Here is a 21,952-nt window from a genome sequence, read left to right as displayed (position 1 = left end):
GTTGGCAAGCTTGTACAGCGTGTGGTTCGCTGTCATCGAAAGCGCTGAAGAACAAACTAGCCAGGTGGAGCGAGCTCTTCTAGAAGTCGCCTCCAGAGGACCTCAAGAACTTTGTGAAACACCAAGCCAGGCCCAATGAGGGACCGTTCTTTTCCATCGCACCCCGCAAAGTAGACTCCTTTCCAAGAACACTCTGTAGCGGGAGGAACCGTTCAGGTCCTTTTTACCAGCACGTGCCTCGAGGCTGCTGCAGCTACCGGCCTTCAGGCCGAGGGCTCCTGGGATCCTCCCGGTGGCACTGTTGAGGGACCGGAAGGTTCTTGTACCGGATTATCATCCGATGGGCTCCGCCCTTGTACTGGCAATATGGCCGAGTGGCTACGCCCTAGTACCGGCAATACATCTGAGGGGCGCCTAAACGCAGCTCTACCGACCACTGGGTCGGGGGTGTCTCACCTACCAGGCTTAGACCCCAGGAGCAGGGTAGGCCTCGTGATCCACACGCAAGACTCCTGGAGGAGGTTGGGCCCTGAGAGCTGAGCAACACGTTGCAGGCACGTGGCAGGCAGCTCGACAAGATAGCCGCCGCGCCAGACACAGGCACTCGTCCAACGCCATTCCAGGAGTTTGCTGAAGAACGAGTGTCAAGGTGGGATTGGCCTCAACCAGGTATGTGGCCTACAGCCTATCTGTCTTATGCGCAGGGCAGCTTCCCACTGCATCCATACAGGCAGGTTATGCAGCAGCTCCAGCAGCCCCCCGGCTACCCCGTCAGTACCCCCTACCACCTCTCAGGCCAGTAAAGAGGGGTTCTTCGAGAGGTTCCCCAGGCTCATGTCACCTCGGATGGGGGTTATGGTTAGGGAGAATTCTCATTCAATGGCTAATTTCCCTTACCTATAGAGTCCCCCAGCAGCTTTGCTGGATTTGAAGGTTTTGTTTTTTTTCTCCTAAGAGTGTGACCCTTTTTCCCCACTCTTAGGCATGTTTGCTATGCATGTTCTAGGCTATTTCTTTGTGTTTAATGTCTATGGGGTTTATCTCACCCTCATAGGAACCATCTTTATACACATGTGTTACATAGTACCCTCCGTGCAGTGACACGGGGGTGTCGTAGTGACCCCCAAACATAGACTCTATACCCTGGAACTGACTACTGTCTCCCAGGGCATGTTAAGTCCCCATTGACTTTAATAGTCAATTTTTATGAACTAAACCAGTACAACCCATCCTACTATGGAGGTACTGGGAAGGGTTAATAGTTTTTCCCTGGTGTTCATTTTCGAGAGGGTACCGTACAGTCCTTCTCTCAAAAGTTTCTGGTTGGTGGCATTGGTTACTGTTAGGGAGAATTCTCTTTTTAGGCTGAATTTCCTAACCTAGCGAGTCCCCCAGCAGCTTTGCTGGATTTTTGGGGTTTATTTTTTTCTCCTGCCAAGAGTGACTCTTTTACCCTCACTCTTGGACATGATTTGAGTGTGTTTCTTTGAATCTAGATGTGTTTAATGGGCTATGGGGTCTTTTACTCCATAGGGTTTCATGTGTTTTTGTGATGTGTGTTACACAGCACCCTCAGTGCAGTGACACAGGGGTGTCATAGTGACCCCCCAGTATAGACTCCATACCCTGGGACTGACTACTGTCTCCCAGGGCATGTAAAGTCACCATTGACTTTACTAGTCTTAAATTCTGAACAGAACCAGTACAAACCATCATATTGTGGACGTACTGGCTGGGGCAATTCGATTGCCCCAGGTTCTGTTAGTCGAGGGGGCACGTCTCCGTCCCCCCTGATCGAGTTTTGGCTGGTGGCAGTGGATACTACTTTTTATATTCAACCGCGAATATTTTCCTATGTTTTAGGCTACTATCTTTATTTAATTATTTACGGTAGTCTCGAACATACCGCCGGTTTATTTAATTAATATTAATTCTCCGGTTGGTATTTTTTGCCAAAACTTGATTCTAAAATGGCGTTTGTGTTCTCTTCTGTGACTCCAACCCAGGTCGAGCCCTTTGTTCCACTTTTTGGCGGGCTTCTCCACAGAAGCCCTCCAAAGTGGTGCCACTATGTCTGGGGTACTTAGGAGGGGTGGAGGGGAATTTAGGCACCCTGGACTGAGTTGCCTAGGCAACTCAAGTCGCATTCCGTCCTGATTGGCCCAAGTGGTGAGCCGGCCGGCTCACCACTTAGCATGTTTGAGTGACAGCTAGGCTGAGTGAATGGGGGTTTGCTGCATAAAAGCAGGGCTTTGGGGACTGGAACTTCAGAAGTCGCCACAGGACCTAAGAATCCGACGAGGGAGAAGCTGAGCCGACCTGCCACGACACCACCACCGGTGGAGCCCTGCTGGACTGCCTCACCACTTTTTCCCAACGACAGAGGAGATCTCCCGCCGGAGAGTCTTCTTCCTTTGACTGGTGGGGATAACCAGTTTCACCGCCTTTTCGCTTTCCAGACGGATCTCGTGGCCGCCTTGCCCGTGCCAAGCAACCCGGCAACCGGGATACCACGTTTTACCACGACCGCGAGACAAAGGTACCACCTTTAACCGGAAAACTCTGCGGCTGGTTTCTTCCCTGGTAGTGCAACGACCTTCATCTTTCCTCCACGTCGAGATCTTCTCTTCCCCTGGACGACGACGCAACTTGCACCCACTACCAGGAACAACTGCCACCGCTGGAGGATCCTTCCCACTTAAGGTACCGTGTCCCGCCTGGCTTCCCTTGCAACCGACTGTACGGGGTAGATATAGCCCCCGGCTTTCGAACCTGGGTTAGCCTGGGACACACTGGCTAAACTTTTCTAAGCCTCTCTAAACTCTTTTCTGAACCCTCTGCAAGACTTTCTAAGCCTAGTGTAATTGTGTGATCTTGGGCGCATTTGTGCTCTGCTCTCTCTAAGAGTGGGCCCAGCCTTTGGACTTTGGCTCACCAGTGACTTTTTGCTCTCTGCCTTGCTAACAGTGTTCTGGAATCATAGAGTGGTGTACCCCTTCATATTCTGTCTTTTTCCCTCCCCCTTTTTCACAAACTTATTAGAGTGCAATCTAGTTAAGCGCTCACCTCTGTATGAAAATAAGTGGTGTTTTACTGTGATTTTCTAATAGGGAAAAAGGGGTATGTAGATCATAATAGTAACTGTGTTTAGAATATTTTACAATAAGAGTGCTGGAGTATTTCAACTGTGTGTTTTTAAATAAATAATTATATACTTTGATACCAAAGCTCTGGTCAGTGTTTGCTTGTATTATTGTATCTGAGTGCCTATTGAGTATACTTTGCATACTGCCTAACTCTTCTTGAGGGAAGTCTGACTGCTCAGCCACAGCTACCAGGTAAATCTGGGTGGTACAGACTGCTACCAAGTGGGTTTACTACTAACACCTGTAGTCTTAAATCTTTTGCAGTGGTCCCTAAGGGAACTGCACAGGTTTCTGCCTAACAGTTACTACTAAAAATTTTCAACCGCAAATATTTCTCTATGGGATTTTCCCATTGTTCGAGGTTACCACATTTTCTGACAGCCTCGAACATACCACCCGTTTAATTTAATATTGACTTTACTCCGGTAGGTTTTAATTGCCAGAACTTTTATATAAATTCTTTCTCGCGTCTTTCTCTAAACTCCTAACCCAGGTCGGGGATCCTTTGTTCGTCCTTTTGGCGGCCTTCTGCCAAGAAGCCCTCCTTTCGGCGCCACTGAGTCTGGGGTGGGTTCATTGTGTGGGAAGGGGAGTAGGACCCCTGGACAGGGTTGCCTCTGAAACCCATGTCGCACTCTGCCCTGATAGGCTGGAGGGTCTCCCACCAAGATGACCACTCCACTGTGTGAGTGACGGCTAGGCTGTATGAATGGGGATCTTTTTGCATAAAAGCAGGGTCCTGAGGACTGGAAGAGCCAGACATCACCACTGGAACTGAGGAACCGAAGAGGAGAGAAGCCAAAGACATCTGCAACGACTGAACCACCGGTGAAGCCCTGCTGCAGCTTCTCACCACTTTTCTCCACACGACGAGAGGAGATCTTCATCTGAAAGCGCTTTCTTCCCTTGAGCTGGTGGGTCCAGCCAGTTTGCCAATCGCTTTCCTGGACCTGCCTTGGTCGAATCGCCAGTGCCCTGCACTTGGAGGCCGGATAGCCAGGCAGCCATCCACCCGGACCACGATTTAAAGGAGCGTACCTTTTATTTCGTTTGGCAGCACCGCGGCTAGTTTCATCCCTGGGTAGTGCAGTAACTCGAACCTTCCTCCATGACGAGAGCCTCTCTTCCTCTGCTGGATCCCCCGAACAGCAGGAACTACCAGGAACAACCGCCACCGCAGGAGCCTCTTCTTCATTCTAAGGTACTTTGTTCCGCCAGGCCTCCCTTTTCGAGTGGTAGTGCTAAAGGTGTTTTAAATCCTTTACCTACCTGTTGGGTTGGCCGCCCCTATCGTCTAACATTGTCTCTCACCTTCTGCATCCACCTTTTCGAATCGTTAACCAAAGACTTGACTGCAGCTACAAGAACATTTTTGCTCCTGGGCTCTTTGCCCTGTACCACTGACTCTGGCAAAGGCCTATTGAGACTGGCTGAATTTGTTAGGACTTCCTTCTCTAGATTGCTTCTCAACTAGAACTGTGTCGGTGCACCTAATTCTTATAACCACCTTTTCCTTCCCACTTTTAAAACTTGTGAAGTGTCATTTTGCTCGGTTTTCATTTAGGTATTCTCTATGCTAAAGTACTGACTTTCCTAAACTTGTTCACAAACTTATTGGGAAGTGTTGCTAGGGTGTCTAAGAATATATTTCGGTATAACTTGTACTTTTCCCTCCCCTGTGAGAAATTGCTAGAGTGCCATTTGTGTTTGGTTTTCACTGTGCTGTTTTGCTCAGTTTTCACTCTTGCTTAAACGTGTCTGCAATTTAACTAGGGAGTTGTGTATACTTTTCTTGGCTGATTTTAACTTGCTTATTAACTGTGATTAATGTGGTGAACGAGAAGTGTGTTAAATAAATATTCTTTTTAATACAAAGCCTTTGGTCATTGTTTCCTTGTACGATAGTGCTATAGCCCTATTGTGTAAACCCTGAATACTGCTCATCTCCCTCTTGAGATAAGTCTGACAGCTTAGCCAAAGCTACCAACTAAATCTTTGTGGTACAGACTGATACGAAAGGGGATTTATTGCTCATACCTGTAGTCTTAATCTTCTGTACTGCTCCCTAAGGGAACTGCACAGGATTCTGCCTAACAGTTATCCTCAAGGACACCATCCGGGAAGTCCTCCCGACTATGCTAGCGGCACCACAAGAGCCTCTGCCGGCGCCCTCGGCCCCGGTGCAGCCTCTGCCTCCGGCTCCCCAGCTGACTCCTCAGGCGGTCCCGTACCAGCCTCCACTAGATGAAGAGCTGGACAAGAAGAAAAACAGCTCACAAATGACCAAGTCTTTATCCATCTTGACAAAGACCACGCCCAAGTCGTATACCCAGTCACAGCAGCCCTCCGATAGGGGGCGTACATATGGAGGGTTCCGCTGCTTTCAGGAACGGAGGTCCAGGCTGCCGTACTGCTTGCAGTCTCGGAACCGGCGTAAGCAACAAAAAGGGGGTGGGGGGGAGTAAGGACTTTTTACAGTCCCCCTTCTCCACGGAAAGAACGCATAACACGCCCCTTCGGGTCCACGTGTCTCCGGTGGGGGGCAGGCTTGCTCTCCATGCACATTTCTGGTGTCAGAATTTTGTGGACCCATGGATGCTCTCCGTAGTATCCACGGGGTACTGCCGACCCATCCCAGCCTCTCCTCCCTCCTCTCCACTCCCTCAGGTTGGGACAGCAACTCTTCTGTCGGAGATCCAGTCGCTTGTAGAGAGCCAGGCAGTGGAGGAAGTCCCAGCCTCCCAGCGAGGCTTGGGCTTTTACTCCAGGATTTTCGCCATTAAGAAGAACCAGGCGGGCCTGAGAGTTGTGCTGGACCTTTCCACCCTCAACCTCTCCTTATCCTGCAAGAATTCAAGATGGTTACGCCAGCTTTTACAGCAGAAACAGTGGACAAGGGAGACTGGATGTGCTCCCTGGATCTGAAGGACGCGTACCTACACGTCCCGATTTGGCAGCCTCATCGTTCCTTCCTACGGTTCAGGATCATGGGCTACCATTTTCAATACAAGGTCCTTCCCTTTGACCTCAATTCGGCCGACAGGGTCTTTACCAGGCTCATGAATACGGTGGCTGCCCTCCTCAGAGCGCAGGGCCTCCACATCTACCCATACCTCGGTGACTGGCTTGTCAGGGCTACATCTCCGGAAGCGGTTTACCACTCCTCCCAAGCCCTTATCAACACACTGCACGATCTGGGCTTCTCACTCAATCTCAAGAAGTCGCAGCTGCAGCCCACGCAGACTCTGACATTCTTGGGCCTCATCTGGGACACATGCTCTGAGAATGTATTTCCGTCCGAGGGCAAGATCTCGGACATCACGATGGCCACCACCCATGGTGGTACCTGCATCTCCTGTGTCTCTTGGCGGCGGTCCTATTAGCCGTTCAACACACAAGACTGAGAATGAGGAGGATTCAGCTGCACTTTGCGTCCTCATGGAACCAGGAGCAGAGGCTCCCAGTCCTAGATGATCAACGTTCCTCCATCTCTCCACCTGGACCTAGCATGGTGGTTTAGGGACTGCAACCTGCGGACGGGCAAGCCCTTTCGGCCGCCCACCCCGCAGGCCACCATCACAACAGACTCCTCCCTCGAGGGCTGGGGAGCCACTCTGGACGATCTCTCGGTCCACGGCACCTGGACTCAACAGGAGCAGGAATACCACATCAATTGGTTAGAGCTGAATGCTATCTGGTTAGCACTCAGAGCATTCCTCCCACTTCTCAGGGGCAAGGTTGTCCTCATTCAGACAGACCACTCAACCAGCATGTACCAGGTCAACAAGCAGGGAGGCACCAGATCCCCTCCACTGTGCAGACTGGCAATCAGCATGTGGGAGTAGGCCCTGGAAAACGACGTCTAGCTCGCGGCAGTCCACCACCCGGGGAATCCAACCTGGAGGCGGAAAGGGTCAGCAGGTTGGGAGCTGACAATTACGAGTGGCAGCTAAACTACCTCGTTATTGAGGAGATCTTCAACAGGTGGGGTCATCACCAGATGGATCTCTTTGCCACCTGGCACAACAAGAAGTGCCCCCAGTACACCACCTGTCAGGGACAAGGTCCCTGGGCGACGCATTTCGGCTTCAGTGGGATGGCATGACGGCTTAAGCTTTCCTGCCCCCACTCCGCTGATTCACAGTTTGTTTATTTATTTGTAATGCGTGCCAGACCCAAGGGTATCGGGGCGCATGAAGTACAAGAACACCTTCAGCTTAGGTTACACAGTAACATACAAAAATACAAGTTGGAATATGCAAGTACAAGATATACACGTAATGTTGGGTACATACAATACTGATAAAAAAAAACAATATACAGAGAAACAAATATACAGCGAGAACATAATTTAAGAAAGCAGTCTGGGAGCTATTTGCAGTGCAGGTGTAGTGGGAGACAGATGCATTAGTGGTCATTAGCTTTGAACCAGTAGATAATAATCTGTCTGAAGTTCAAGTAGGTTTGGTCAGCTCTCAGGGTGTGGGGTAAGGAGTTCCAAAGCTGAGATGCTTTAACTGGGAAGCTACTTTCACCGAATTTAATTCTTGGTACCATCAGGCAGTTTGTATTGGCTGTTCTAGTAGGTCTGCTAGAGGGTTTTCTGTTGGATCTCTCTGAGGTAGCGGGCACAGTATTGTTTAGGCATTTGTGAGTAAGCAAGGCAGTTTTCAACCAGATTTTGTCACAGGTAGATAGCCAGTTATTCTGTCTGCTTACCTCTGAAATATGATCTTTCCTTGCTGTACCCAGGGCAGCTCTAAGGGCATTATTATGGAGTGTCTGTATTCTCATGAGAATGTACTTATTTGCACAGATGTAAAGGGAGTTACAATATTCCAATTTGGACAAGATTAGAGCTCTGGCCAGGATGATACAGCTATTCTTGGATAGGAATGGTTTACCAGCTCTAATTAATGTGCATGTATATGCAGTGGCATATGCCATTGAGTTAACTTGTTTGGCAAAAGTGAGGGTGGAATCAAGGTAAAAGCCTAAGGTTTTTACCTCTTTGGCAACTTTAATAGAATTACCGTCAATGTTAAAGGTGGTGTATTTAGGGCCAAGCTTGTTGAGGTTGGATGTGGTGCACAGGATAATAAGCTCAGTTTTGTCATCATTCAGGCATCGACCGTGGGCAGCCATCCATGCCTGGATGATGAGGTAGACTCTATTTGCCAAGGCCAAATCCTTGTCATAATCCCCAGTAAGTGGTATGAGAATCTGGGTATCATCTGCATAGTTAGTGTAGGTGATACCAAGATGGTCCAGATCATCGAAAAGGGGCTTGGTAAATATGTTGTACATTGTGGGTGTGAGACAAGAACCCTGGGGCACTCCACAGGTGATGGGGAATGGGGTCTTCCGCTGCTGATGGTGAGAAGACTCTCATGGTCCTGTTGCTCAGAAAGGATTGTATCCAAACTACGGCCTCCTGGGAGATGTGTGCTGTTGAGTCCAGGTGGTTACATAAGATCTTGTGGTCCACCAAGTCAAACGCAACCGAGAGGTCAAGAAGGAGAGGTAATGCTGATTTCCTTGTCCCTAAGCTCGTCAATTTGGGCCTTAAGATCAATTAGCACTGTTTCTGTGCCATGTTGAGGCCTAAATCCTGATTGGCAGGCTCCTAGGTGCTAGTTGTGCTCCAGATATTTCTGTATTTGGAGATAGGCCACCTTGTCTAAAATTTTGAGAATAGCACTGTTGTGATAGGCCTGTAGTTAGTCGCTATGGTTGAATCGTTCTAATGTCTCTTTTTTAAGGAGCGGGGAGTACCCAAGACTATTTTAGGTTAATTGGGATGGTGCCCGAGGAGAATGAGGCATTAATTAGCTTCGATATGAAAGGTGCTAAATCTCTCGCAGCATTATTAATTATTTGGGCTGGGCATTTGTCGCCCTAGCAGTTTGATGGTTTGAGGGAAAGGATGACTTTTTCAACCTCGAGAATAGAAATTTTGGAAAAGCTAAAGCGGGTGGAGGTTTATGAGATGGCATGGGGGTATTGTCTGGTGAGGTCATATTAGTTAAGGTAGCTTTTTTTTTGCAATCTTGTCCTGAAGGGTGCAGACTTTGTTGGCTAGTGCTTGCTGAAAATTGGAGCACCAAGTTTTGTCCTTCACACAATTGTCTTGCACTGGGATCAGAGTTTCAAGTTCTTTTAAAATTGTGAATAGTTCCTTCGTACTCGAGTTTTCTTGCAAGATTCTATTTTTCTTATAGCGAGATATGTTAATGCGGTTACTAGTTCCATTTTCAGCGGAGGGTAATAGCCTCCATGAAATTTCATATTTTCTTTTTTCTATTCTAAAGGTTTTCAGGTGTGGTGTGAACCAAGAGTTGAGGTGGACTTTGGGCTTGCTTTTTCTAATTTTTTGAGGTGCAATAGAGTCTAGAGCCGCGGTCATAGTTTTGTTATATTAATCAACTAGCATATTAGGATCAGTACTATCAGGTAATGAGTTGAGGGTGGGTAAGATTAGGGGTAGAAGTTTATCTACCGTAATATTCTTTTTGTTCCTTGTTAAAGTGGGAGGAGCGGGCAGAATATTTTTGTTGGAGGACCTTTTACTTGCCAGTGTGAATGATGCAAGGCGGTGGTCAGTCCATACCTAAGGGGTTATGGCAGTAATCGAGGCATTGCAGTTATAATCCGCCACCCAGTCGAGTGTTCTCCCCTTGTCATGTGTGGATAAATTCACTCTTTGGGTGAGGCCAAATTCTGAAAGGATATTAGCAATGACAGTTGCTTGTTGGTCTTTAGGGTCATTAAATCCCAGATTAAGGTCCCCTAACAGTAATGCTTGCGAAGTGTTTTTTAGTTTGTCAGAGAGAATGGTGGAAATATCCTCCTCAAATGAGCCTATGGGTCCTGGAGGCCTATATATGAGATGAATGGTAAGTGTTTGGGAGTTAGCGATAGGGAATTTGGCAGTTCGGGATTTTCAGGATTTGATGTCTGGGAAGGGGGGCTAGTCTCATGTCTAGATTAGATTTATCGATGAGAGTTATACCTCCTCCTCGAGGCTCACATCTGTCTGCTCTAAGAATGGAGTAGTCGTCAGGAACTGCTAGCATAAGGGCAGGACCTGCTGCTGCATGAAGCCATGATTCAGTGATGGCAAGAAAGTTATAGTTTTATGCCAGGATAAGGTTGGATATCTAGAGATCTGGCATTTATTAATGCCCCCTTGAGGTCTGGGGCAAGGCTGCCTTTCAGTGGGGAAGGTGTGGTACAATAAGTAGCTCCAACATCATGTGAAGCAGTATGGTGCTTAATTTGTTGACGTTTTTTGTAGATGGGGCTGTGCGTCGTGGGAGAGGGTACGGTAATGGGAACGGGCTTGTAACTAGCAGTAGTTCGACTACTATGATGGCTTTTTCTCTTAAAATCTGTAATGGTCATTGAACTAGCAAGCAGTTCAAATAGTTTGGACAATCTTGAGCCGAGCCTAGTGTTTCTAGGAGCTGTACTGCAAGGTCTATTAGAATTGGGTGAGCCCCAGGAATGATCCAACTTAACGATGGTTGATAGGCCAAGTTGTTAAAAGGAAATAATGTGGGTATATCACCCAAAATAACTGTCATGTTAATAGTAATATTGCAGTCTGGTGCTGGTAAGGTAGGAGATCTCGTGAGACTAGGCAATGGATATAGTGCTAGTAAGGCACCTAATGCGTCTAAGTTTAACACAGTACCGTATATAGTGCCCCAAAGGTGAATGGTGGCACGGTATTACACTATGGCTATAATAATATCACAGTGCTATACAATAGAATGACACCTGTGATGATAGGCTAGTTTAGATTGCTAATTTTATGAGTGATTTTCAAGATCAAGGAGTCTCGCCAACTCAACATCATTCTAATAGCTGCATGGTGGCCAGTCAGGCCATGGTTTTCGGAGCCTCTCAGCCTCTTGGAGATGGCTCTGAGTCACCTCCCGACGGGCCCAGCCCATCTTCTGGCGCAGCAGAGGGGGCAGGGTCATCCACCCCGCGCTTCAGAAACTAGCCTTCACAACGTGGTGCCTGAGCAGTTAACGCTGCAGCACCCCAGCCTCTCCCAGCCTGTTGGGCAGAATCCTATGCAGTACCCTTAGAGAACACTACATGAAATTAGGACTAAAAGTGGCAGTACAATTTCACCTTTGGTAAAATCCTGTACTATGCAGTAAAGTGGTAGCAATGGCTTAGCAGCCAGACTTATCTCAAGAGCAAATGAGCAGCAGTAGAGATTACACAAAGGACTACAATTACTGTGACTCAAGCAAACACTGACTCAAGGTTTCTGGTTAAAAAATATAAGTACATTTATTTTTAAACCATCTGTTCACAAAACACTTCACTTCTATTAATAAAAACCACACTGTAAATATACTACATGCAACCAATTCCTCTTGTTCAGGTCAATTCAAGGTAAGTACCTTAGGATTTGACAGAACGGTGTTGTGAAACAAAGACTTTACCAGGGGTTACTGCGCAGTCACTTTTTGATGTAATGACAGTTCGGTCTTACTAAAGAAACGCATACCCGCGGAAAGAAATGTAACCGTAGTCAAACACACTTGGCCCATAGAATAAAAACAAGGGAATAGTGGATAAAAATCATGGCAATACTTTTGTCAAGGCAATAGAACCAGAGGACGAGATAAAAGACAATAGGCCTGCGCCAGTGTCAAATGGAGCAGGGCTCTGTTGTCGAGGATCACACAGTGAGAACAGTTCAAGATTCACACAGCCAGGAGTACTGGATATTGTCAAAGGGAGGCAAAAGTTATAAGATGGAAGAAAGAAAGGACAAGCCTTTGGCAAGGAAAAGGGTTCACCCCAATTCCTCAAGGTGGGATGGAGAGAACGACCAAATGGACACAGTACCTTATTTGGATGAAGAAAGCTGGTGCTACGGCAGTTGTTCCTGGTAGTTCCTGCAGACTCACGGTTCCTGAAGCTTCAGTCGTGGGGACAAGGAGGACGACGTCTGGAGCGATTATCACTCCCCAGGGATGAGGCCAGCAGCAGCAAAGCAACAATGAATAAAAGGTGCGCTCCTTAAAAACAGGAGAGGGCTCTTCTGATGGCTATCCGGACCACTACAGCTCTGTGCAGTGATTTAGACCCAGAAGAGGATTCTCTGGTTGTAGAAGGTGAGCTGGTTGATCCCACCAGGCTCAAGGGAAGACGACTCCGGACTGGATCTTTTCTGTCGTTGAAGGGTAGATAGCTCAGGACTGCAGCAGGGCTTCACTGGGCATCCAGGAGTTGCAGCAGCCATCTTCTTCTCTGCTTCTATTCGGTCTTGTAGTTCCAGTGGCGACTCTGACTTCCAGCCCAAGAGTCCTGCCTTTTATGCCAAAATCCCCCATTCACACAGCCTGGCTGTCAATCACAAAGCAGGGGGGGTTGTCCAGCCCGGACAACCACCTCAGGCGATGAACAAAGTGCGACTTGGGTCTCCAAGGAGGCCCTGTGCAGGGGGTGACTAAACCCCTCCCTCACATTCAGCCCACCTAGACACCCAGGCTCCAAAGGAGGGCTTCTTCGCAGAAGCCCGCCAAAGGACGGCAAACAAGGAAACCAAACCTGGTTTGGTGCAAAAAGCAAACAACAAAGACTTTAACAAAAAGAAATGGCGACTAAACCCAACCAGAGCCAAAATAAAATATATATGGTCAAGCGGGTTTTATGTTCGAGGCTACTATAATAGCCTAAAACATTACCATGTTATATAAGATAAGCATAGTAGAAAAGTTAGGGTAGATACCACTGCCACCAGCCAAGTCTTAATGTTAAGGGAGAGAAACAAGGCTCAAAGAGGCACAGACAAAAAGGGGTAAGAGTTAACCCTTTCCAATACTCCATGTAAGATGGGGTGTACTGGGTCTGTGGTTAAAAAGTGACTATATAAAGTTAATGGCAACTTTACATGTTTCTGGGGGACAGTAGTCATCCCCAGAAATGGAGTTCACAAGGGAAGTCGAAAAGACATCCCTGTGTCACTGCATTAAAGGTGCTGTGTTACACACAAGTAAAAAGATGATGCCTAGGGATTTGGTGACACTCCATAGCCCATGAGCACAAAAAGTACAACACACACAAAAATACACTGTAAGAGTGGGAAAAAGGCTCTCACTCTTACCAGGTGGAACAAATAAACCCCAGAAATCCAGCAAAGCTGCTGAGGGATTCACTAGGTAAGGGAAATTCACCATAAATAAGATTTCTCCCTAACACAGGCTAATCTGGAAATCAGTAAGAGAGAAAGTGAGTCAAAGCTACCCTAACCAAAGGCGTGACATGGGGGTCACCAGGTTTGCAGTGGAGCTAGATAACTGCTAGCTCATTAGACAAAAAAACACCTAAGGATGCAGTAATGGCAAAAAGGGGTTTTATTTTTTATTTTACACTAACGGAGAACAAAACAAATTTACAAACTGCGCCTTGACGCTGAAGATATGCATTATTAAGCACATTTTGATCTGCATTTTGTGAGTTAGTAGGCAGAGCGACAAACCGTGTATATTTCATGTATTGTTTTAAATGGCAATACATTTAACATTGTCGACACACAATTTTGTGTTTCTGGTTCGGTATAGATGGCTGAAAGCAGTGGCTGTAGAAAATGGGACAGCGCTGCTGTAAAAGTACCAAACGGTCTTCAGGACAGTTGGTTCAAGTCGGGTCGATGTTAAGGGAAAGAGTCCACCTACAAATAATAGGGGACTGGGTTAGTTCAGAGAGTGGTGTCTGGGGAATGATTCTTAAAACTGCAAACGTGAGGACCTACCATGTACAGGTAAGTATGCGCCTTGGTGGACTACCACAACCAATGCCTACTAACTCACAAAATGCAGATCAAAATGTGCTTAATAATGCATATCTTCAGCACCAAGGCGCAGTTTGTAAAATTGTTTTGTTCTCTGTTAGTGTAAAATAAAAAAAATAAAAAAAAACCTTTTTGCCATTCCTGCATCCTTAGGTTTTTTTTTGTCTATTGAGCTAGCAGTTATCTAGCTCCACTGAAAACTTGGTGACCCCATGTCACGCCTTTGGTTAGGGTAGCTTTGACTCACTTTCTCTCTTACTGTACCTCTCACCCTCTTGAGTCAAGCCCCCTTGGAAAAAAGAGGGTCCACCCATTTATTTCTCTTCTTAATCTGGAAATCATACAGGGCGCAAGGAGCAAGGCTGTCTGGGCCCAATATAAAAGTAAATGGACCAGGTTCTGCCACTGAGACTCCGAGTATATGCGTGGCTGAACAGGATGAAGGTCCAAATAGCTTTGCTACAGGAGACTCATTTAATGCCCTAGAAGCAAACTATTGTGGCTAAGAAATGAGGAGGTCAAATGCACAGTGCGACATACTCCAATTATGCTAGGGGAGTCCTGATATGGGTTGCCGCAGTGGTCCCATTATAATTGATAAAGCAAGATAGAGACCCAGAAGGCAGATTCGTGTTAGTACACATAATGCTGAAGAACAAGAAAATATGCTTGATAAAACACGTACGCTCCAAATCATGATGTAACAGAGGTCTTCAAGAAACTTGCACCCAGGCTAGCCCAATACAGAGAGGCGACATTTATCTGGGCAGGTGATTTTAACTGTACCCTGGACAGATCCGACGACAAGTACAGCACCTTAGCACCGAGACTGCTGGAAACGTATCAAGAGGCGTTTGAGAGAGAGTAGTTGCCTGACAGTATGTCGGAATCGGTAATTATACCCATCCTCAAAATGGGGAAGTCACCCTAGAGTGTGCCTCCCATTTCCCTCGTTAACCAGGATTCCAAAATTCTCACGACAGTGCTGGCCAACCGACTGAAAAGGGTGATACCCACGGTAATCCACACTAACCAAACGGGATATGTCCCAGGAAGGAACACAACGTGAAACCTGCGGAGACTCCCCCATGTGGTAGACCAGACGAACAGTAGACGGGGCGAATGCGCTATAGCGTCACTAGACGCGGTTAAATCTTTTGATTCCGTGAACTGGGAGTGGCTGTAAAAAGTCCTTGCCCTTGCCCATTTTGGGATGGGGGAGGGTTCCTTCGCTGGGTGGGGCTGCTATATGAAAACCCCAGAGCGAGGGTCAAGATTGGAAGACATATCTCGGGGGGGGTGGGGGGATTGGAGGATTTGTAGAGGCACGAAGCAGGGATGCCCGTTGTCACCAATGTTGCATATACTGGCCCTGGAGCCGCTGCCGGTCTTCCTCAGGGCAGAATACGGGGACACTGGTATAGGTGTAGATGGGATTACACACCAAGCATCGTTATACGCAGATGATATGCTCCTCTTCGTGGAGAACCCGCAGGGCCTTCTACCATGCTTACTGGAAGTAATAGATGCATACACCAGACTTTCAGGAATAGCCATCAATAAGGATAAATCCTCTCTATTCCCCCTGGCTGATCTGAGATGGGTCCCCCTAAGCCAGTTGCCTATCCTGGGACTTACATAGTCACCAAAATCTTTGTTATCTCGGGATAGAGGTGCACCACTATACCAAGGACACGCACAAATCCAACACACTGGTAGCCCTCGATAAGGCACAGAAGGCAATGACCTTCTGTATGACGCTTCAGCTGGGGATGATGGGGAGGGCGGCCCTGCTGAATATGATGGTATTGCCACAAATGCTATACTACTTCACAAACATCCCTCACGCTATACCTTAAGCTTTCTTCACACAATTGAACACATTGGCACAGGGATTCCGGGTGGGGGAGGAGAAACAGGATTGCCCTAAACACTTTGCAAAGGAACTATGAAGCAGCGGGTATCTGCAATTTGTGGTTGGGTGGCTAGGAGATGAAACATCAATAGACTTGCTACTCTTCCAATCAGCGTTGAAGCCATATTATCTGAGGGAATTGTTATGGATCGACAAGCCCCGGACAGGAAACCTACCTAATAAGGTTAAACTGAGCCTGACCTTGTGGAACAAAGCATGGAAATTCCAGGGGGAGCTGGACCCCTGCTCTGCACAGATCCTCCTCGCTGGGTTCTTGGGCGTAGAAGCAGGGACCCTCGCATTATACCGATCCCAGTGGGAAGCCAAAGGCATAGCTCAGATAGGGGAATCTGAGAAAGGAAGGTCAATGGATGGAATTCCGAAACTTGATGGAGGAGCACGATATACATGGTGGCCAGTTCATTCTGCACCACTGCATGGTCCAGGCAATCGTGACACGATGGCCAGAATTGTCGGACGAGGAAGACTGGGAGGGGAGGCTGTGCTCGTGGTACGATGTATCAGAAGAGGGCCACACGGTCTCTAGACTGTACGAACAATTGCTGAAATCTAATAATGAACGGGAGCTACGAACAAGAGACCGATGGGAAAGGGAGCTCCAGAGGCCATTCAGCGACCAGGAATGGTCTGGAGTCTTGCGATACCCAAAGAAAGTGTCCAGGAATGCAAGAGTCAGGCAGGCACAGCTATACCTCATGCGCAGAGCATATATCACACCCAGGAGGATGACTACGATGAAGATTGGGGAGCCCCGGGGCTGCCCACGTTGCGCTGAGAAGCTAGCCGACATGCTGCGCATGTTCTGGACCTGCCCGGTGATAAAGATATTTTGGGAGGCGATCAAGGCAAGGGTGGTCAAGGGCAGCATTCCCATGCAAGCATGGTCACCAGAGTCATACTTATTGGGCCTCTTCCCTAGGGGAGACAGGCACAGGACACATCTGGCTAAAATGAAGGATCTGGTGTGCATTTTTGCAAAGACGCATAGCAATGGTGTGGAACTCCAGCTCAGGGCCAAGCGTGGGCTCGTGGTAGATAGATCTGAAGAAATGGTCAGTGGCGGAGACAGCAGTGTGGACTAGGGCGGTGCAGAGGCAGATGGAGAGAGCGGGCATAGGATCCTGGAATGGAACTGTCTGGTACAAGTGCTTATTTGGACAGAGACGAGAGCAGTACTGACAGCACCGTAGCGGTGGAGGAGCTTTAAACGGAAACCTGCTAAAGTGTAGGCAACCCTGACACAGAGAAATGAGTGGGATATGGACCTAATATTGGATTGGATAGGATGGAAGGCCATCGACCAGGGCAGCAAGCCACAGAATCGCACCACGACGAATGATGAGGAGAGACGAAATCCACGAAGTAGTGCCAAAGTGATTGTTTCGTTTGTTGTTGTTTTGGTTAATTGTTGTAAAACAATAAAGAGGTTTATAAAAAAAAAAAAAGTATTTGCGCACACAGAACCTGGCATATAGGGGTGAGGGACAAGGATTGAGTCTGGATTGCTTGCTGGTATGCCCCCTCTCCACTCTTGAGGAGGCCAGGGTATTGACCTTGTCACAGTACTTTGCACCAGATCTTCTGTATAGTGCCATGATGCCATATTGGCTGGCTTCCAGCTATGTAAAACCATGAATTAAACAGCTTTTTAAGTTTTCCTTTAGCACAAAATGTAATTACAAGTCATTTGTGGAGACATGAAACCTGAAAAAGTAGACTTATGCAACACACCGTTTGTTTTTTGTTTTTAGCTGTTGCCCCTGTTGTTCCTGATCTAAGCAGTGATGTTGATACCAGCAACTTTGATGACTTGGAGGAGGACAAAGGCGAAGAAGAAACATTTCCTATACCAAAAGCTTTTGTTGGTAATCAGCTACCATTTGTAGGATTTACGTACTACAGCAATAGGCAGTAAGTTTATGGAAATAGTATGCTTCGTATTTGCTAGTGTGCTGCAAACAGCAAGATTATAAACCTGCATTATGTTTTAGTGCATACTTGGAACTTTTCATGTGCTTTTAAATTTGATTTTCTGCTGTGTACCAGTCAAAATTCCAGTGAAGTAATTTGTACAGTAAACAATTGCATTTTTCAACAATGTTTTTTGTTTTTATTGCCGTTTAAGTGTGTTTTCAAAAAACATTATAGTTGGCTGCAAGTTAGGAAGATCTCAGGGGTCATGGGTCTATTGTGTGCCATTACACCAGGTTGCAATTTTTTTCAGAAACCACTTACAAAGCTTTTGTAACCCAGATAAAATGGTATCCATGAATGAAATTAAAGGCGCGGAAATCCTGCCTCCTGCAGTAAGAATGCTACATTTCTGTTTCCTGTAAATCGACTTAGATTGTTTATATTATTTTTCTACAGGTCCAATTCTCAATTTTCAGTCCTTAACCCTCCCTTTCCACCTTTTAACTGCACTTTATTTTAGTTAATTTACAGTGGCCATTGTTATGTGCCGTGCAGGCACTGAGATCATGGGTGGGAGCTGTATTTCAGTGCTTAAAAAATTAGTCAAACATGTTATCAGATTGTTGCCCTTAATTAATTGTTAGGGAGAATTCTCATTTCATGGCTAATTTCCCTTACCTATAGAGTCACCCAGCAGCTTTGCTGGATTTGAAGGGTTTGTTTCTTTTTACCTACTAAGAGTGAGACTCTCTTTCCCACTCTTAGGCATTTTTGCTATGCGTGTTATAGGCTATTTTTGTGTCCAATGCCTATGGGATCTTTTCTCTCACCCATAGGAACCATCTTTATGCACGTGTTACACAGCACCCTCCGTGCAGTGACACAGGGGTGTCGTAGTGACCCCCAAACATAGACTCCATATCTGGGACTGACTACTGTCCCAGGGTATGTAGTCTGTTTTCCCATTGTTCGAGGCTACCACATTTTCTGACAGCCTCGAACATACCGCCGGTTTATTCTTGTATTAACTTTACTCCGGTAGGTTTTAATTGCCAGAACTTTTATATAACTTCTTTCTCGTGTCTTTCTCTAAACTCCTAACCCAGGTCGGGGATCCTTTTGTTCGTCCTTTTGGTGGGCTTCTGCCACGAAGCCCTCCTTTCGGCGCCACCGAATCTGGGGTGGGTCTGTTGGTTGGGAGGGGGAGTAGAACCCCCGGACAGAGTTGCCACCGCAATTCAGCTTGCACTCTAACCTGATAGGCTGGAGGGTCTCTCGCCAAGATGACCACTCCACTGTGTGAGTGACAGCTAGGCTGTATGAATGGGTCTCTTTCTGCATAAAAGCAGGGTCCTGAGGACTGGAAGAGCAAGACGTCGCCACTGGAACTACGGAACCGAAGGGGAGAGAAGCCAGAGACATCTTCAGCATCTACACCACTGGTGAAGCCCTGCCGGATCGTCTCACCACTTTTCTTCCACACGACAAAAGGAGATCTTCAGCAAAAGAGCCTCCTTCCCTTGAGCTGGTGGGGTTCACCAGTTCACCTATCGCATCCTTGGACCTGCCTTGGTCGAATAGACAGTGCCCAGCACTTGGAGACCGGATAGCCAGGCAGCTATCGACCCAGACCGCGATTAAAAGGAGCGTACCTTTTAAACTTTGTTTGGCAGCACCACGGCTGGTTTCATCCCTGGGTAGTGCAGCGACTCTAACCTTCCTCCATGACGAGAGCCTCTCTTCCTCTTTTGGATCCCTCAACCTGCAGGAACTACCAGGAACAACTGCCACCGCAGGAGCCACTTCCTTACGGTTAAGGTACATTGTTCCGCCAGGCCGCCCTTTCTCCGTGGTAGCCCTAAAGGTGTTTTACATCCTTTAACTACTTGTAGGGTCGGCCGCCCTCTCTCTTAACATTGTTTGTTTGTTTATTATTTGTTTGTTTATTATTTATTATGCGCCGAAATACCCTAGGGTAACAAGGCGCAGCAGATACAAGAATTTGCGAAACTTGGTTACAGACAATAAAATATGTACAAGTATGAACACAGTAATAATAACAAAAAAACAGGAAGTATATACATATGTACAATTAACAGTTGTGTATCCAGTGTGACCAAGTGATAAGTGGGAGGCACGGGAGTCTATCTCAATGTGTTTAGACAATGGCTGTCTTCAACCAAGCCATCAGCTTAGAGCGGAAGTTTTGGTAGGGTAGGTCCATTCTGAGAGTGGGTGGTAGGGAGTTCCAGAGTTTGGCTGCTTTCACAGGGAAGCTATTACCACCTATAGTTGATCGTTTGTAAGAAGGGACAGCGAGGCAGTCTCTGTATGCTGTCCTTGTCGGTCTCAAGGATGTTAGTCTGTGAAATCTGTTGATCATATAAGTGGGGGCCGCATTGTTAAGGGACTTATGGGTAAGTGAGGCAGTTTTTAGGGAGATTTTGTCTATGATGCGGGTCCAGTTGTGTTGCTGGCTATATACTGTAATGTGGTCTCTTCTTGAGATGCCCAAGGCCGCTCTGAGTGCGTTGTTCTGGAGGGTTTGTAGCTTGCTAGTAACGGCCTTGGAGGACCCAAGATAAAGGGCGTTACAGTAGTCTAAACGGGAGAGTATGAGGGCTCTGGCCAGGGTCAGGCAACTAGCGTCAGCTAGAAAAGGTTTGGCTGTCCGGATCAATTTACACGTATAGGCAGTGGAAGAGGCTAGTGAGTTCACCTGTCTGCTAAAGGTGAAATAGGAGTCCAGGTAGAAGCCCAGTGTTTTGACTTTGTGTCCCACTCTGATGGTATTGCCATCGATTATGAATGAAGAGTAGGCTGGGCTCAATTTCTTTAGACTGGCTGTAGTGCCCAGTGTGATGAGTTCCGTTTTATCATCATTCAGGCATAGACCGTGAGTGGCCATCCATGCCTGGATGATGATGTAAACCCTATTCACCAAGGCCAAATCCTTTCCATAATCTCCAGAAAGCGGAAGGAGGATCTGGGTATCATCTGCATAATTGGTGTAGGTGATTTTTTTTTTTTTTAAATAGATTTTTATTGATTTTTCAACACAAACAACGATACAAACCAAACAGCAGTGCAATAAACAATATTTCAATAAACATTTAACCATTAGTGCGCACTACTCCCCTGATCCCTCCCCCCTCGCGAGCCATTTTCCATGTCTTGTTCCGCTTCTGTTGCACATGAGCGAGCATCGTCATCATCTGGATCTCCCAACATCCCTGTCCCGAATATGCAGGATATCAATGTCTTCCATGCCATCAAAGAGCCCAGTTCCTCCTCCCAAGACATACAACTCGCCTCTTGCCACACCGCTGTCTCAGCCTCCGCCCATTTCTGTAGGTCATTCCACCACACCTCAACCCGTGGCTTGCTACATTTTTTCCAGGCCATGGCTATTCGTCGTTTGGCCAGCACATACGCTAAGTCTTTCAGTTTGCTTACATGTTTCTGCTGCCGAGGTCTGGGAAACCCACCCAGAAGGCATGCCCAGGCGGTGTCTATGGCAAAGGTGACCCCTCTCTCTCTCAGCTTGCGCGCCGCCTCCCTCCAGAACCCCTCAATCACTGGGCACGCCCAAAACATATGCGTCATGTCCGCATTTTCTTCGTCGCATTTGGGGCACGCCTGTCTGCCTACATTCCGAAATTTGGATATCCTCAGAGGGGTCATGTACGCTCTGTGCGTGACGTACAGTTGTATTTGCTGCAGTCTGGCATTTCGAGACACTTTCCTGTGGTACCCCAAAGCCCGTTCCCACATCCCATCTCCCATTTCGATCCCCACCTCACTCTCCCATTCCAATCGTAGGCATGCCAGTTCCTTCCCAACTTTCGACATCACCATCTCATACAGCCTAGAAATTTCATGTCCCCCTTCCGTTGTATCATATATCCCCGCCATCGTAACCTCCGATTCGTCTGCCATGATATTCTCAGGCCACAGTTCCCGTATTTTCTTCCCCAATCTGTGGTATGTAACATATTGGCCTTCGTGCAATCCAATCTCCTCGCTAAGTTCCACAAACCCCTTAATAGCACCTTCCTGCCACACATCGCCCAATGTCACCAACCCCACCGATTCCCAGTAGGTCCTAATAATCTCCCTCAGCTGTCCATCCAC

The 21,952-nt window shown here is 47.3% G+C and overlaps 1 protein-coding gene across 1 annotated transcript in view; it reads left to right on the top strand.

Annotated features, from left to right (window-relative positions):
• ROCK1 (Rho associated coiled-coil containing protein kinase 1) overlaps positions 1 to 21,952 on the top strand; it is a 3,300,884-nt gene that overhangs the window by 1,262,595 nt on the left and 2,016,337 nt on the right. Inside the window, exon 10 of the mRNA XM_069620881.1 lies at positions 17,656 to 17,815. Coding sequence (XP_069476982.1) covers positions 17,656 to 17,815 — 160 coding nt within the window. The remainder of the gene's footprint in view (positions 1 to 17,655; positions 17,816 to 21,952) is intronic.

Source organism: Ambystoma mexicanum, chromosome 5q, assembly GCF_040938575.1.
Source record: "Ambystoma mexicanum isolate Mex_15411 chromosome 5q, UKY_AmexF1_1, whole genome shotgun sequence".
Lineage (NCBI taxonomy): Eukaryota > Metazoa > Chordata > Amphibia > Caudata > Ambystomatidae > Ambystoma > Ambystoma mexicanum.
This window is presented reverse-complemented; position numbering and strand designations above follow the sequence as displayed.